This window comes from Mirounga leonina, unplaced genomic scaffold (assembly GCF_011800145.1).
Source record: "Mirounga leonina isolate KUSES-001 unplaced genomic scaffold, KU_Mleo_1.0 Mir_92, whole genome shotgun sequence".
Taxonomy (NCBI): domain Eukaryota; kingdom Metazoa; phylum Chordata; class Mammalia; order Carnivora; family Phocidae; genus Mirounga; species Mirounga leonina.
The window spans coordinates 15,697,320-15,714,916 of NW_023270852.1; the positions used below are offsets into that span (position 1 = coordinate 15,697,320).

Consider the following 17,597-nt stretch of genomic DNA (forward strand, 5'->3'; position numbering starts at 1 on the left):
CGGGCTCCCGCGGGGGACGAGGGGCGGGCGCGGTGGAACGGCCGGCCCCGCCCCAGCCCGCGTCGGGCCGCCCGCCTGTGAGGTGATAAAGCGCCGCGCTCCGAGCGCCGAGCGCAGTGGCCGCCGCCGACGGCCCGCTTTCGGCTGCTGCTCGCGCCGCGACGGGCGGTGCGCCTCCAGCTCCCCGCGCCGTAGCCGCGCCAGCGTCGGCGCCGTTCCCCGCCTCCCCCGGCCCGCGAGCTCGGCGCGAAGCCCTGGCCCCGGCGGCCGGGGCATGGGCCAGGGGCGCGGGGCGAGCCGGCTTCCCGCGGGGCCGTGAGCTGCAGCGGCTTCAGCATGAAGACCCTCATCGCCGCCTACTCCGGGGTCCTGCGAGGTGAGCGGGGGCCCGGGCTGCCCGGCTGGGGGTGGGGGGCGGCGGTGGGCCGGGGGGCGGGGTGGGGGTTCTGCAGGGCCTCCGCGGCTTTCATCCCGGGGCTGGGAAGCCGCAGGAGGGTTTTCGGGAAAGGACGTGACAGGGCGCTAAGGCAGGCAGGAGTGTGTTCTTACAACGAGGGTACGAGGGTACGTTGCTGGAGGACTGGCCAGCGTGCAGGGTCCCACGTGAGGTCCCAAGCCCTTTCTTTTCTTTTCCGAAAGCGTGCCCCACGCCGCGCATTTAGGTCTGGGAAGAGGGAAGGATCCTGGGGACCTCGGCAGATGCAGGCAGCGTCGTAGTCAAGGCTGAGTTCATGCTCCACTCCGGCACCTGATCCGTTTTTGCCACCTCTGTTACATCGCTTTCCTTCCCCCAGCTTGTTTTCCCCATCTGTGAGACGAGGTTGATATTTAACAAGCCCTCCCCAACCCAGAGCAAGGGGGCGGGGTGGCCCCTGGAAGTTCCCTCCCCTCTCTTCTCACCAGGTGGAGCCAAGCCCTGAGAGACTGGATGGGGCAGAGTGGCAGGGTTTTGCAATCCCCTGAAACAGCCACCAGCCAGGGAACGTGCCTGTACTCTGCCCTCCTCCCATCCTCGAGCCCAGGCTCGGGGCCCCCCTCGGCAGCAGCTCAGCGCCATACCCTTAGAAGGTGGGGCGGAGGACCCTGGGTGCCCTCCATGTGGCCCAGGCCCCTCTTCCACCAGTGTGGAACTGAGGCGCTTGGTGAATATGTAGATATTCACTTATAGTTGGAGAAATTGATGGGAAGAGGCATGACCTTCTTGAGGTTTCCTTGACAGATGCCTTGGCCAAGGGAGACCCTGGGAAGTCAATCACAGCTGTCCTAGGTCTGTGTGTGTCTTGAAGTTTCCCTCCCTCCTCCTAAGTCTTTATTCTGCTTGCTGAACCTCTCTTACTTACCATTTTTTCTTCAGTAACTGACGCCTACTCTACCCACCTTCATTATAAAAATAAAGCATACTAATTATTGGAATTTTGAAAAATAGAGAAAAACAGGAAGAAAATAACAATTGCTGGGTCGTCAGCTATCCAAAAATAGCTTCCTAGTGCTATGTTAGTATATGTCTTTCAATTTTATTTATTTGCAGTATATAAAGTTGAGGGCATGCTACAGCCATAGTTCTGAATCCTGGCTTCTCTGAGGATTTCCTCTCTTGCTCAGAATCACTTATCATATTCTAGTGGCTGCCAAGTAACCACCGTGCAGCTGTGTCACAGTTTAACTGTGTCCTGGGCATTGGCATTGCCCTTGGAGTGCTGCTCATTGCCCTTGGAGAGATACCGAGCTGCTGTTGCCATTTTGGAGGCAAGCAGCCTGAGCTGCCGCATGTGTCTGGCCCAATAGCCTGTGACAGCCTCCTCTCTCACTTAAGAGTGCTTTTCTGTTCATTGTACCTTTTGATGCCCATAACAAGGGAAGGAAGGGACTTACCCATGTTCATGCTTTTAAATATGCTTTTGTCTTCAGGGAATGGGATAGGGATGCTCTCTGTGGTAGTCCTTCCCGGAGATGCCCTTCCCTTGCCTCTGATGTCCACAGGCTGTGAGCTCTATCTTCCAGGAGCTGTTGACTCTCATGTTTTCGACCTCTAGTTTGTATTTCAGGACTTTTAGTGAATGATTTTGACCAAGTCACTTAATATCCTATCAGGAGCATTTCCCCTATTGTTTTCAGATCTGAAGAACTTTTTATTCCCTTTTTTTTTTTTAAGATTTTATTTATTTATTTGACAGAGAGAGACACAGCGAGAGAGGGAACACAAGCAGGGGGAGTGGGAGAGGGAGAAGCAGGCTTCCCACCAAGCAGGGAGCCTGACGCGGCGCTCCATCCCAGGACCCTGTGGGATCATGACCTGAGCCACCAGGCGCCCCTCTTTTTTTTTTAACTGGCTGCAAGGAATTCCATCATGGGCTGGTAGGAAATGCAAACCAGTCACATGTCAGCTCTCTGGATCTACTTTGACGAAAGACTGGGTGGGGTAAGGGGAGGGTGCTGAAGCAGATTTTATGTTATCTAGACATCTCCATTAGACCGGCTTCTTACATCCTTGGTCTTTGAAGACACTCCTCAGTGGCCTGGTTTGCCTCTGTGGATAAGTGTCCACTGTTGTGAGGTAGTGGACACCTTGTCAGTGGCAATATTCAAAGGAGAGGCCATGGATTCTATGAAAGGAAGTCCTGTGTTGGGTGAGAGATTGAAACAGATACCTTGGTGACTGGTTTCTTGGCCAAAAGAAAAAGCCAGCTGTGGGAGCATGGGTAGGTGGGTGTCTGTTGGGGGAGGTGGGAGTCTGTGGTGGTAACTTCTGATCTCTGAAGGACTATCCTATGCCTGGGGTGGAGGCTGCAGAGTTAGTCACGTTTGCATCTCTGCCTTTGCCCCTGGACCAGAGGCTCTTCAGGTCAGAGCCCTCTGATGCCTGCCTAGGTCCTCCGGGTTTAGCACAAGACCCAGAACAAAATGATGGCAACTCTAATAAAATTCTGAGCTGATTTGTTTGTTCTGTGTGTCTCCAAAAAACAAGGGGTGGGATTACAGAGGGCAGGTTTTGATGTAATGGAGAAATCCTGGTGTGGGTAGGGATGGAGCTCCCCATTACTGGGGGTATACAAGCAGGATCTTGGTAGGGAGTGAAACTTAAGAGGCTAGATTGTTGGGAAACTCTGGAACTGTGGGGTGATAGTCACCTAACCCCGTCCTAAATCGTAGGATAAAAATGTCACTCTCCTGTTCCCTGTCTCCCTTCCCCTGCACCCCTTCCCTACCTGCACAGAGGCCACTTTGGAGTTATCTCTGCTACCAACGGTTCTTCTGTGCTGCAAAAGGAGGGCCAAGAGTAATATTTGATTGGCAGGCTGGGTGACTTAGTAGCCAATGTGGAAGTCCTGCCTCACCCCAGCCTCCTACCTCAAATTCAGCAGCAAGTACTTGGTCATAAAATCATAGCTATCTGTTAGCGCTAGATCAGGCCCAGCTCTCATGTTACCTATGGGGCACTGAGGGCCCCAGAGAGAAGGGACTGGTTCAGAGTTATCAAAGCCAGGGTCAGAACCCAGATCCATCTCCTAGTCTGTGGCTTGCCTCCTTAACCAAGAGAGGGGGTGAACGGCTGAGCACAGGGCTCTGGCTATTATAGACACTCAGCGATTTACTCTGAATGAGTAAAGGTTGCTCCCAGTCCCCAGGATGGGATGGTAGATCACTCCTTCCCAAGATTTTTTGCAGAAGCTCTCCCAGCTGCCCTGATGGGTAGAGACACCACCCCAGAGCTCTGATGCCAGGTGATGAACTACCAGTTTCCCCTCATCATGGGTCAGACCTTCCAAACTCTTCCAGGAGGCCATGAAGCCCCCCATGAGCAGCCCCCACCACCTCACAACCTCATCTCCTGCCATGCTGTGCTCCAGAACTGCCACTGGTCTTCCTGTTCCTCCAGCATTCCCACCAGTTCTGTCCTACCCCAGGCCCTTTGCACGTGCTGTCCCTCTGTCCAGATCTTCGCATGGCTGCTTTGGATCCTTCAGTCTCCTCTCAGAGACCTTTTCTGACCATGCCATGTGTAGAACTGCCCCCTAATTGCCACATCTTGTTTTACTGTTTATAGCCCTTCTCATTACCTAAATTATCATGTGTCCTTACCTGTTAGTAATTATCTCTCCCATAAGATTGTCAGCCCCTTGGGAGCAGGGACCTTGTTGTTCTCAGTGCTGTGTCCCTGGTATCTAGTATAATGTATGGCATGTAGTAGGTGCTCAGTAAATATTTGTTGAATGAGTGAATCATTAATGGAACCTCAGCCCTCCTGAGAGCTGTCCTGTTCCTCTTGGGAGGAAGTCCTGCTTTTAGCTTCAGTGTGATTCCTCAGTCCTTCCTCAGGCCTCCTCTGTGCCTGCTTGTGCTGGGTGCGGGGGCTGCAGCTCTTCCCTGCTGCGAGACACCCTCGATTTCATGAGGGTCTGGCTCCCAGGCAGAGTGCCGAGTGGGGGGGGGGGGGCGCTGGGCTCTCCGTCTTCCCCCTCATCACTTCCAGAGCTTTAGAAGCCAGAGAGCCAGGATGCCAGCCCTGCCTTCCCTCTGGGACATGGCTGGGTGGCTCACTTACCCTCTGGGGATCTCACTCCCCCATGTGGAAAACCGGATCGGAAATCTCAAACTCTCAAGAATGTGAGAGCGAACGTGAATGGAAAGTGCTTTGTAAACTAACTTGTGACACTCAAGTTCATCCTTGTCGTCCGTCCTGTGTGACACACGCAAGCAGGCTCCCACCACTGTGGAGAGTGGCAGCCTCCGCTCTTATGCATCCAGGAAGGCTTTGCCGGGATGGGGACTTGGGGTGTGGGCCTTTTGCTTTGCTGCTGGAGCACCTTCTGCGTGTCTGGCTCTGTACTGCCCCTGGGTCGATGTGCCCTGGTCCCTGTCATTGAGCTGGATGCACACGGCGCCAGGGAAGGAAGCATGGGGAGCTGTGGAGGCCTGAAGGTGAGGGTGGGACAGCTCAATCATCTTGGGTGGGGTCAGGGAAGGCTTTTCAATATTCACTATTCAATCTGGATATTGAAAGATGAATAGGTATTAGCAAGGCAGGCGAGAACATTCAGATATGGGGAACAGCATCAACAGAGGCATGAGATTTGGGTGGGACGGGCAGTGTGACTGCAGGGCCCCTGAGCGATGAACGTGGGCTGAGGCCCTGGTGTGCTGAGAGGCAGAGACAAGGGAGACAGAGGATGCCGTATCCAGGCCCTGGGTGGCTCACCTGTAATCATTGCTGGGGGGATGGGGATTTGAGGGCTCCTAAGAAAGGTGCACTCAGAGCTTCTTGGCCTCCACCATTTCTGGGGTCCCCCTGGGATGGAGCTGCTGTTGGCAGAGCTGAGGGCCTGGGGCTAGGAGTCAGATCTGGGGTGTGTCCAGCCCCTGTGCCATCCCTGACCTGCTCTGTAACCTTGGGAAACCACTGCCCCTTCCTTCCTCTCAGTCTCCTCATCTGTAAAATGGGCAAAAGCATGATAGGAGTAGCTGCCCAGGTTATGGTGCAGACCCAAGGAAGCTAAACCCACAAACCCTTTGGGCAAATCAACAGACGCAGGAAACAGAATTCCTTTTATTAGTAGAGCAGATTTAAGAGTCCTGAATAAAGGGCCAGGAGCCTAACTGCATCTGCTTCCCATGTAACCTTGGCAAGACCCTGCCCTCTTGGGATGTCAGCCTAAGGAGAGGAGAGCTGGAAGAGCCGGTCCTCTCGGGTTCATTCCAGCTCTGTTGCAGAAATGGGATTTCAGTCCTGCTCCTGACTGCTCTGGGAACCTGGGGCCCAACCTCTTCCTCATTCCCATTCTCTGCTTATCTTTGTGAAAATGGGCTCATGTCCTGCTTGGGGCCCAGGTGAGTACCCCAGAAGAGCCTAGCTCGCCACACTTGCTCATGGATTATGATAAAGGTCTATTTGGAGACTCCTCGGTGACATACCCACAAGCTGGTGGTGTTGCCATGGCAACTCCTCCTACTTCAGTAGCTATTTTTTTAATGTGCCAGGATGTGGGGGTGGGGAAAGTGGGCCACTGGGGTCCTCAGCAATCACCTCCAGGGTTCGGGAGTCTGAGACCAACAGAGGGAAGGGGGAGGCCCAGGGTCCCAGCCTACCTGTGGATACTGAGGACGCCTAGCTTCCTGACAAGATCCTACACAGGAGACCTGGAAGACAAACAAGCAGGGATCCACTGAGCACCCCCAGAGTCCTGATGGCCAAGTCAAGAGCTTCACAGCCAGCATGCCTACCATGGCTGTGTGTTGGCTTCCCCTTTGGGCCAGATGTCCTAACTGGCCCTGCTTTAAGGACACTTACCCCTCACAGGGGAGACTATTAGTCTTCCCAGGAAAGAACTCACCAGTGCGTTGGGACCAGGTGAATGGCCAGCTTGTTGCCAAGGGGCCCGGAGGCACCATCTGAAGCTGGTGAAGGGAATGGGAGGGGTGGGCAGCAGTGTTCTCGACCTCTGGGATGGAGCCCAGGACTCCTTGGCCTGACATTCCCAGTCCTTCATGGCTCTCTATCCACTTTCTCAGCTAGACTCACCCACTCACACAGCTGCTATGCTCCAGCCTGGCTGAACTACTTGCAGTTGATTCCTCCAATGTGTGCTCTCTCTTCCTTCCAGGCCTTTGCAAATGCCATTTGCAGGACTCCAGCACCTGGGGTCCTGCCCCTGCCCCTCCCTCCTGTCAGCCTGGCTAACCCTTACTCACCTCACCTGACCCATTACTTCCTCCAGGAGGGCATCTGTGAGAACAACCCCCAGATCACATTGGGGGACCCCCTAGATCCCCTGGCCCTGACTTACCCTCTGGGCCTAGTTGTTCACAGCCCTGTCTCCCCAGCCATAGCTGGGGGGTGCTGCCTAGAGGCAGAGCTTAGCCTCCAGCAGGTGCCCAAGAAGCAGAGGAGAAGCAGGGTCGGGCAGCTCTCACCCTAGGTCTGCAGCATCTGGCCTGACGTGGAAAGGGTACTTAGAAAGCACTTGTTGAATGAATGATAGTGTTTGGGCTCCATCCTTCTCTCCCTCACTCTGGAGCCTTCCACTGTTGCCCCTTCCTTTAACCCCAGCCTGTCTAGCTGGAGGAGACCCATCCCTCCTGATTTCCCAGAAAGCTCCTTTTGACCATCTGTCGTGGCCCAGGTCAGTCAGCTGTGGACTGGGCCTATCTCTATGGTGTCTGGACCTTGTCTATGCATTGTAGTCCCCTCCAACATCCAGTCATTCAGTAAACACTTGACCGAGCACCTGCTCTGTGCCTGACCCCATGCTGGGTACAGGGACCCAGATGAACAAGATGCAGTCCCTGCAAACAAATGCATATTCTTTCCTCTAATGAGAAGTGCTGAGTATAGGGGTGAGGTAGGCTTCCCCGAGGAAGTCAGTCAGGAAGGTTGAGGAAAGTCTCTGAGGGGTCAGTGCTCAGTGCCTGGCAGGTGTCCACCAAGTGTGAGTTGAACGACTGACCAGATTGGACCTGAAGGTGATAGGACTCTAGCTGGGGGGACTGCAGGCAGGGCTGAGAGTGTGGAGAGTCTTCCTGGAAGGAAGAAGTATCTGTCTGAGCAGGTGGTGAGGTGCTTTGTGTGCAAGGCTTCCAGGAGCCCAGGCATGGACTGGGACTCTAAAATCCAGAGGCGTGTCCCCCCAGAGCCTTGACTGGCCTTCCATCACCACACGTATGATTCTTGCTGAAAGGTGGTTGTGGGGCGCCATAGAAGGGAACTTGCCTCTGGCACCTGTTAAGCACTTGGCTTAGCTTCTTGGACCTCCCTGGGGCTAGAAGGGTCTGCCAGGGGTCAGTATGTCCATCTCCCTGCCTCTATGCAGACTTGTACCCAGCCCTTTGGAGTAGTTTGGGGCACCTTCCTCACTGTCCACTCAGCAGCTGATGTCTGAGGGCAGAGCTTGGTCCAGGTGGGCCCAGGTGTGACACCCTTGGGGCTGAGGACATGAGCAAGATGGCTTCCCTCCTCAAGAAGCCTCTGGGGGCTAGTCACATCTCTGTGACCTCACTGGCATCTTCCTAGTCCTCTATCAGATGTGCCAGACACTCTTTGTCCCTTTTTTTATACGTTCTTTAGATTCCTCACGGCAATCCTGGATTATAACTAAGGAGGCCCCTGAGTCTCGGGCAGAGCAGCGGCTTTCAGGGTCTCACAGCGGGCCAGACTCAAAGCCAGGGGTTGAATCCCAGGCGTGCTGATGCCAACGCCTCTGCTTCCAGGCGGGGCAGGGCTTGTTATGCCCATTAGGCAGGAGAGGAAACTGAGGCTCACTTGATAATTACCTAGCATTCACGCAGCTCTTTACTTTTTATGAAGCTCGTGCCTCTACATCATCTAAGTCTCGCAAAACTCTGGCGAGGTGGGTATTAGCTCCACTGCACGGATGAGGAAACTGAGGCTTACACGGGAAGTGACTCACCAAGGCTACACTTGCTGCCAATTAGAGGCCAGGGTCTCCTGATGCCTAGCCTCCTGTCCTCTGTACCTTTTCCAGGCTGGCATGCCCCTTCCCCTGGTGCCAGGAGTGAAGGTGAGTGGGGGAAGCAGCGGGGGGCCATCCCGCGGCCTGACCTATGGCCATTCGTTTGTGCTCCTGCCTCCTCAGGGAGGCCGGCCTCGCTCAGTGCCTCCTCTCCACAGGTCAGAGGATCCTCCTGCCCCCTCTCTAGCTCATCATCCCAAATTATTTTTCGTTAGGGCTCTCATCTGGCATTATGTTGCACATTTACGTGTGGGAGATTTATTTCTCCCTGAGTGGGGTTCAAGCCCCCGAACATGTGAGACTTTATCTGCTGTGTTCACTGCTGTGCCCCCGGTGCCTAGTACCCTGGCACCCCCTAAGTGCCCCAGGCTTCAAGCCTTGTCTCTGTCCCTGCCTACCTTTTCCAGGAGGCCACCTTTGGTTCCTCAGGTCCTTGCCAGCTTTTTTCACCTTCCATTTTCGGGAAATGTGAACCCCCATTCCTGGGTCGTTAAGCAGCCCTTTCTAACTGCCTCTGGGCCTTTATTCCCACAGCTGCCTCCAGTCACAGAGCCTGCTTTCCTTCCCTTCAGCCCCCAGATCTTATCTTCGAGGCCCTGCTGAGGCCTCGCCGCCCCCTCGGACCCTCCCCCGCCAGCACCCTTGCTCTGCCCCCTCTTCTCATCACGCACCACCTCAGGGCCGTGCACTTGCTGACGAACTTTGTGTTTGCTCTCTTCTCCCATCCCTTGCCATTGTGGTCTGTGGTAGAAGCGATGGCGGTAGCTACCATCTATCTGATCACCTAACAAAAGCCCAATGTACCTCACACGCGTTGCTCTGTTTTCACTTCATCATCCCAACAACCCTGTGAGGGGGGGATTATTCTCCTCATTTTACGGATGAGGACACCAAGGCTGAGGGAGGCAGGCTTTCCTCAGATTAAGGGCATTCGAGCTCAGACCCAGCCCCCCTCAGGCATGTGGAAGAGGAAGCCCAGGAAACCCTGGTTTCATCAGCCTGGGTGTGGCCTCCCTGGTCACTCTGCTATCAGATAATGGGCAAGAAGATGTTCACCCAGCCATTCCCACCACCACCCCAGCCTCAGCTCTGGGCCTGAGGGGTGTTTGGTCCCCACTGCTACAGGCAGCTCTGGCTGAGCCCTGGCGGCTGCAGTCCGACTTGTGGGAGCTTTCGGGTGGGGGGTCGCATCCCTTGCACAGCGAGTCCGTGGGAGGATGTCCCCGGTAGACTTGGGGCATGGTTTGGGGCCGAGCAGGTGGCCCTCCTTTAGGCAGGGGTGTGTTCCTGAAGTCTGGGTGTGCGTTGGCTTGCGTGGTGGGGACCAGCCCTCAACAGCTTGGCATCACGGGAATGGTGAGGGATGCAGAGCCCAAATTCCAGCCTTGAGTCCTAGCTCCCTGGTACCCTGACCTCAAGTGACTGGTTTAACTTCTTTTGGCTTCACCTCACCTCAGTTTCCATCTCTGTAAAACGGGATTGCCCAGCCCTACCTTGTTTGTCTTCCTGGGGAGTGCTGTGGGACACTGAGGCCCCAGATAGATGGGGCGGGGGGCTTCCTTTCTGGGGATAAGAGAACTGCTCTGGGCTTCTCTGGCAGCCCCACTCCCTCTGCCCCCCACAAATCTAGGAGCACGTGAGCTGTGTAAAGTAAGTGGTGAGATGGGGGTGCCTGGGAGCAGCTGCTTGAATGAGCTGTCGGGACATTTCTTCACAGGACTAGTGAAGTGACTCTATGGCCTGTCTTGTGTCCCTCCGTGAAAAAAAGACATGTTGGTAGTGGGTTCTCTTCTCATCACAGTGGGAGACTCATGCTCAGGGAGGGCGAGAGAGGCTCTGTCCCCCACCCCAACCCCGGCCAAGGTCCTCAGTGGGGGTGCCAGGGGCCTTCCTGTCAGGCCGCTCAGTCTGACTTGGACACCCAGGCCTCCCACTGTCTCTGTGGCTCATGGGTCTGTCCGTTCATGCGTAACCCTCTCTGAGCACCTGCTCTCACCTGGGCACATAGATGCATTGGTGTGAGCCCTGGCACCCGGGAGACCCTGGCAGAGGAGGGTGGCCAGTGGGACTGGTGCTGAGAGGGCGTGGAGGGTGCTCTGCACCAAGGGAGGCCAGGGGAGGGTGGTGTGGGAGCAGACGAGATGCGGCTAGATGCCGAGTCTCCCTGCAGGCCCACCTGAGACTTGGGGACAGTCAGACTAAGTGTGAAGGTGACAGCAGTGTGGCATCCACACGTGCTTCTGCCACAGCCTGGCCTGACAGCTGGGAGGTCAGGGCTGGCTGTGCCCTGCGGGTACCCAGCTGAACCTCACTTCCCATCAGCTGGGCAACCGTCCCGGGGCTGTGGCCGGGTGGTGAGCCTCTAGGTCGCGTCCCCAGGAGGGTGGACACCAGAGTCCAAAGTCGAAGAGATTGTAGAATTCATCCTCCCCACCCTCACGGTATAGATTGGGGAACCAAAGCCCAGGGAGGCGAAGTGATGTGGCCAAGGTCACACAGGTGTCGGTGGCAGAACTGGGACTGAAATTCAAGGCATGCTGCCACCCCACCTGCTCCACGAGATGCTTGCTCCTGAACACGGTCCCCTCCCAGCTTCCCCCTACTTTGTTGTGGGGAGAAGAGAGAAGGAACCTGGGGGGACCTGCAGCCTGCGAGCAGAATCCAAGCCTGGAGGTTGGGCCTGAACTGAGTCCAACTCTGCGACCCTCCGGCCAAGTGACCTTGACCCTGTCACTTTTTTATCACCATCAAAATGGGAGTGATGGTGCCAAGCTCACAGGCCTGGTGAGGAATCCAGGTGCCCGTGAAAGTGCTGTGTGGGTCGTGTGGGTAGCCCAGCTGTCACCCAGCTGTGAAGAGAAGGAGCTGGGGGGCCTGAGGAACAGCCAGAACAGAGACCTGCTCTTCCTCCCACTCAGCAAACCTTCTCAGTGTTTGCTCTGGGCCAGGCCCTGGCAGGCTACTGGAAAGCCAGATGTGGATCAGACCCGGGCCTGGCTCCATCATGGGAGAATGGATGTGTAATCAGCAGCTAGGACAAGTTGAGGGGCTGTGGGACCCAGAGGGTGTCTTCTTTTCTCTCCCTTATTTCTCTGTTCTGTGGGCCTCCCCTGACTTCATTCCAGACAGGTTCTCTCCATGCTTCTGACCATTCCAGATTTGCACGGGCTTTAGAGTTTATAATCCCAGAGAAAGAATGACGACCTCTCTCCAAAGGCTTACCCTTTCTGGGTTTCGAAGGATGAGCTGCCTCATCTCATTGTCAGGGTCTCATCAGGTGGGCACAGCAAGGAGGGGTTTTCTGAGCAGAGGAGCAATGGCTCGACATCCCTCAGGTCTATACGGGGCTTCCCCTGGGGCTGGGGTTCAGCGTCATGGACAGGCCAGCTCCAGGGTCAGGCTCTGTGGTCAGCCAGGTTGGGACGGTCTGGCCCGGAGGCAGCCGAGGGGGCCAGGCGTGAGGAACGCAGAGTGGCGGCTTCCCCCCGGACTCCCCTCTAGGCAGCCTCTCACTCTGACTTCCACAGAAACACCTGTCATGCCTCAGTGGACTTGACGTTTCCTACTTTGTTGTAGAGCGGGCTGTGGGTGGTGGTTGGAGTAAGGCACAGTGAGAACAGGCTGAGCAGCGCAGAAAAAGCCCGGCGCTGGCCGCTTGCCATGGGGCTGGTGCAAGTCCCTTAGGCCCCTTCTTCCTTCTGGTCAATAGGGTGAGGGTCACACACCTTCCTGCGCTCTGACTGTATCTAATCGTGAGAGACCGCTAATCAGCATAGCAGATGGATTTGGATTAGGCATTAGCAAGAATGTGTCTTTTCAGTGGTTTCAATGGGAGATCTGCCACCAGTGTGGAATTACCATGCAGCCCCTCCCCAAGCAGGAGAGCTCCATATGCCGAGTGGGAGCAGTTGGCTGGCCCTGACCCAGAGCAGGGGCTAGTCAGCGAGCCCTTTCCTTAAGAGCTCCTCAAGCTGCTGGCCTCGGGGTTCCTGTCTGCTGTAGGAACTGGTCACATGAAGCAATGTCTGATGCCCTTCCCTGCATTGCCTTTTATTCCCTGCCTAGCAGAAGGTGGAGGTCCCCAGCACCTCCCCCTACCTCCTTCCCTGCCCCAGACTGGCCCTTCCTGAGACTTTGGCTGAGGATCTTGTTAAAAGGCAGATTTTGATTTGGTAGATCCAGTCTAGAGCCCCAGATCTTGCATTTCTAAACAGCTCCCAGGTCCCACTTTTTTTTTTTTTTTTAAGATTTTATTTACTTATTTGAACAGAGAGAGAGAGAGAGAGCATGAGCAGGGGGAGCGGCAGGCAGAGGGAGAAGCAGCCTCCCCGCCGAGCAGAGAGCCCGATGCGGAGCCTGATCCCAGGACCCGGATCATGCCAGGTCCCACTTTGAATAGGAAGGTGCTGGAGTACATTCTGTCTTCTCTCCAGCCAGGGCACGCAGTGGGCGCCAGACCCGGAGCAGGGGCTTGCCTCCCCTTAGCTGCCCCGGCTCCTGCTTCACTTCACTTCAGCACAGCTGAGGAGGCTGAGCAGCGGCAAAGCCATGACTTGGGCAGGCCAGCCCAGGGATCAGGGGTTCAGGCCTGTGCTTGGGCCTCACTTCTCTCCGCCATGAACCTACGCAGGCCTTTCCCCACTTCTGGACAGGTTTACCGGGCCCTGAGCTCAACCTACCTCAGACCTGCTGTGTCCCATGTACAAGAGCCCTTTTTCCTTGGCTCGTGCTGTGGGGGAAAGGGGGGTGCCCTGAGCAGGGAGCAGGAATCCTGCGTTCTAGCCCTGGTTCTGCCTCCCACTGCCTGGGTAACCCTGGCAAGTCAGTGCTCCTCAGTCACCTGAGGGTCTCGTTGGGCCTTACCAGATGACCCGAGGGGGGCCTCAGGCCCCAGCATGGGTTTTGGGAAGGTGTGGAGGTGGGAGGGGCCTGTGGTGGTAGGATTTTCATTTAGAGGGCCAAGGAGCAGTTACGCCAAAACCTCTGCCATGGCTCTGTGGCCCGGCCTCATTTGCTTTTGTGAGTTCACATACTACCTCCTCCACCCAGTTGCGCCTGTGGAGTAGTAGATGCTACTGAGCACCCATAGGTGCCATGCCCTGAGGATATGGCAGGGAGCCCTTGCGGTCCTGCCTGGGGTCACCTAGTGAGTGGAACCAAGGTTCCACTGGTGTCTGGCTCTTCTTCTGGACCATGCCCCCTTCCTCCGATCTACTAAGCCGGGTACAGGAGACAGCACTGGTGTGTCTGCCTTGAGGTTTGGTGTTATCTGTACGTCTCCTCAAAGTTAACTTTCAGTCGATGAGGTTTATGTCCCTTTCTAAACTCTGCTGTGACCTTTTTGCTCTCCAGATTTTGAAGAAATGCAAAGGCTTGAGTGTAAGCCCCTAACTCCCTCTCCCAGCAGTAAGCCAGGGTGAAAGGTCATGAGACCCTCAAGGACAACATTGTGACTCAGTCCTTGGGCCTTGCAGAGTGGCTGGTGTGAAGGAATGTTTGACCAGCATCCAGCAAGCACTCACTGAAGATGTGTAGAGCGAAGGGCATGCAGTTGGGGCTCAGCAGGCATGGGGGTTGGAAGTGGCCCCCTTCCTCTGGTCCAGCTGCTGGAAGGAGTGGGCTATGGATTAGAAACCTAGCCCGTGCCCTTCCCCAGTGCTGCCTCTCCTGCCATCACCAGGCTTTCTGGTCCCACTGGAGTCCAGGGCATCATCCTGGGGGCACAAAGAGCCAATTAAGTGGGCACATCTTGTCCTAACTTCTAGGCTTGGTAGCCGCTTGGTAGCAAACATAATTGCAGCCCTCACTATCCCAGGCTTCCCGAAGCTCACTGGCCACTGGGTCCTTTGGGGAAGCAAAAGCTCCCACCTGATTCTCTTCTGGGCCCCAAGCTCTGGGCCCTGAGATGAAGCTGAAAGTGTAAATCCCTCTAAAGGTGGTAATGGTGGTCGTGGTGGTATTGGGGTGGGGACGAGAGGGCTCAGCCTGCTGGGAAGGGGTCCTGGGGATGAGAGGGGGCAGGGATTGGGGTACTCAAAGTACACTTGGAGAAAAAAACATTGCAAATTGGATATTGAACCTCTGTCCTTGGCCTCACAGGCACAGATAGCAAAGATTAAATATTTGTACTAGATCCAGATAAAGGATAAGGACAGGAGTTTGATTGGGCTGGAGGGAAGGGAAGAGGACTGGCAATTATGGAGAGCCTCCCCCCACCCCAGCGTCTTTGGATACTTCACTTGGTCTCCAAAATGACCCCGTGAGGGGAACACCATTCCCAATGGGTATATATAAAAGTTGGGGCACAGGGAAGCATGTGAACAGCCCAGAATTACAAAGCTACTGAGTGGCAGGCTACGATTTGAACCCGGGTCAGTCTGATGTTGTGGCCATGCTCCTGTCATGTCTCAGAAGGTGTCTGTGGAGGTGGGTTGGTGTTGGGGGCTCTGAGGCTGGAGGGAAGTGTGGCAACAGACTGACCTCTCCCCTCTGCTGCAGGCACTGGCTCCAGCATCCTCTCCGCCCTCCAGGACCTGTTCTCCATCACTTGGCTCAATAGATCCAAGGTGGAAAAGCAGCTGCAGGTCATCTCGGTGCTACAATGGGTCCTGTCCTTCCTTGTGCTTGGTAAGCCGGGGCTTAGAGGGCGGGGGCAGGCAGGGTCCTCTCCGACAGAGCTTAGAGCAGGAGCCCTGCTCTGCAGGGCTGACGGGTGAGAGCACCCTCCCACTTACCCCCTTTCGAGTGGCCGATCAAGTGCTCCAGCCCTAGGCAGGCATGAGGACTCAGTGAGATGCAGTGGGAGGTGGTGGTACACTTCCCATCTTACAGCTAGGAAACCCAACTCTCGCATAAGGTAAGTCACCTGTCCCAAGTCACACAGATTTGAATCCGGGTCTATAGGACCCCCAAAGCCTGTGCTTCTCCCACATGCTACCCTGCCTACCAACAACCACTTCCCAGCAGGTATGCTGCTTTGCCTTCGTGTGGTGTGGTGCCGCCTTGAATCCTGACTCTACCACAGGCAAGCTCTGTGACCTTGAACTCTCTGGAAGTTCATTTCCTCATTTCAGCTGTGGCAAAAATGCTGCCTTCTTCACAGGGCCTTTGTGGGAATTGAAGATGAGGGATGAGAGCATGCAGCACAGGGCCTGGTCACGGGGGGCCCCCATTATAGGGGAGCCACTGTTGGGACTCGCCCCCAGACCCCACTCGCAGCTGTCAGCACCCTCTGCTGGACACAGTCCCCAGCTGCTCGCCCTCGCCCATTAAAAGCTACCTCCCTTTCTCTCTCTCAACCCCTCCTCCACCAGTGCTTTGGCTACTTCTGCAGGGCTAGCTTGGTGCTCTTATTCCCCGGCTTGCCCTTCAGACCAGGCTCCGGCCATGGCGGGTCATCTGGGAAGAGGAAAGGGCCCGTGTGTGGGCCAGCCCCTGCCCTCCTAGCCGCCTCGCTTCTTCCCCAGGCCCCTGTGGTCTCAGCATCATGAGTGGCCTCCCAGCATGTCCGAGCAGAGCGCCACAGGGCACATTCCAGTGCCTGTGGGAGAGTCCTTCTGGGCACAGCCCTCTTTAGGATTGTCTGGGCTGATGGGGGATGATCTACCTGATGAGCTAGCATATCAGTGCTGAGCCCCTATCCTTCCAGGAGGCATGGGGGCCTCCGAGACCACGCTTCCAGGGCAGTTCCATGCTGCCCTTGCCTTCCTTTGCAGGGCAGAGGCTTGGGACAGGGGTGCTGTTTATCAAGCCTGCACGGTGCCCCAGGCACCTGATGTGCCTTTCCTTGACTTTCTACTTTACAGGCGAGGAAATAGAAATTTACAGAGCTTCTCTGACTCTCTGAGACTGTGATGCTCCTTGAGTGGCATAGCTGGGATTTGGGGGGAAGCCCTGAGCACTCAGCAGGGAGCCCACCTTACTGGAGAGCTCAGAATTGGTGGACCTGGTCTAAAACAACCAGTTTTCACCTTTAGGCCCAAGAGTAGGTTTTAGGGAGAGAGCCATGAACCCCCAAAATTAGGTGAAAAATTATATGTGAGAATATGTGTACCTTTTTCTGGGGTGAAGGGCAATTACCATCTTCAGATTCTTAGAGAGATATATGGCCTCAATGAGATAAACACTGGTCTGGGGAACAGAGCAAATTAAACTGGCTCCCTTCGGGCCCAAACCTCCACCCTGGCCCACATCTGGCCACTTCTTAGGATCCTAGAGTAGAGAAGGCCGGAGGGGGCAGAGCCTTGCCCAGAATGAGGAGGAAGTGGTAGGACCAGGGCAAGACCCCATGGACTACAGCCTCCCAGACACATGTGTAGTCTGCTGCACCCGCTCCCTTAGTCCCTGTTTGTACCAAGAAGCCGCCACCGTCCCTGTCTTAGCTTGGCTGCCGGGGAGCTGAGCAGCTGCCAGAACCCCAGCCCATGCAGGCTGCAACAGGGACTGGCCGCAAGCAGCTGCCAGAACCCCAGCCCATGCAGGCTGCAACAGGGACTGGCCTCAAGTTGTAGGTTTGCAATCGATCAAGTCCAGCGTAGCCCAGAAACCGGCCCAGCATCTTCCCAACGCCCTTGTGTAGGTGGGAGCCAAGCCTGCTCGGATGGGCAGGTCTGCTCAGCTGGGGCTAATTATTGCCCCGAGCAGCCCCAGCCACTCCTTCCTGCTCCCACCCAGATCTGCCGGCAGAGGCTCTTCTGGTGTCTCGAAGGCTGCCACGGCCCCACAGCCTACCTCCGAACAGGCGGGCTCTACCATTTTTGCCCAGTGGACCCCTCCGGCATTCTGGTAAAGGCCGTAAACCTTCCTCGGGGTTTTTAAACGTGTAATACAAAGTACATTGAGTTTCAGAGAAAACCAATGATATTGAAGTGTAAATATATATATATATATATATATATATATATATATATATATATATATATGTGCATTTAAGAAGTCAGATGAAGCATAGAGTAACACGTGTGCCTCTTTATTATTACGTGAAATAAAAAGATCTAGTGGCAGACATAACCATTGCTCCGATTCTTAACCATTTCGGAGAATAAATGATGTTTTAAGGTCTCTGCCACTGCTCTAAATGTGATGTGAAAACACCTTTGCTCTCCCCCGGTGGCACTGTCGACAGGTCACTGC

The 17,597-nt window shown here is 55.4% G+C and overlaps 1 protein-coding gene across 1 annotated transcript in view; it reads left to right on the forward strand.

Annotated features, from left to right (window-relative positions):
• Positions 1–128: 128 nt before the first annotated feature.
• The window catches only part of DGAT2 (diacylglycerol O-acyltransferase 2), a 31,192-nt gene continuing 13,723 nt past the window's right edge, over positions 129–17,597 (forward strand). Inside the window, exons 1-2 of the mRNA XM_034995454.1 lie at positions 129–376; positions 14,964–15,092. Of these exons, the coding sequence (XP_034851345.1) occupies positions 337–376; positions 14,964–15,092 (169 nt within the window). The 5' untranslated portion in view covers positions 129–336. The remainder of the gene's footprint in view (positions 377–14,963; positions 15,093–17,597) is intronic.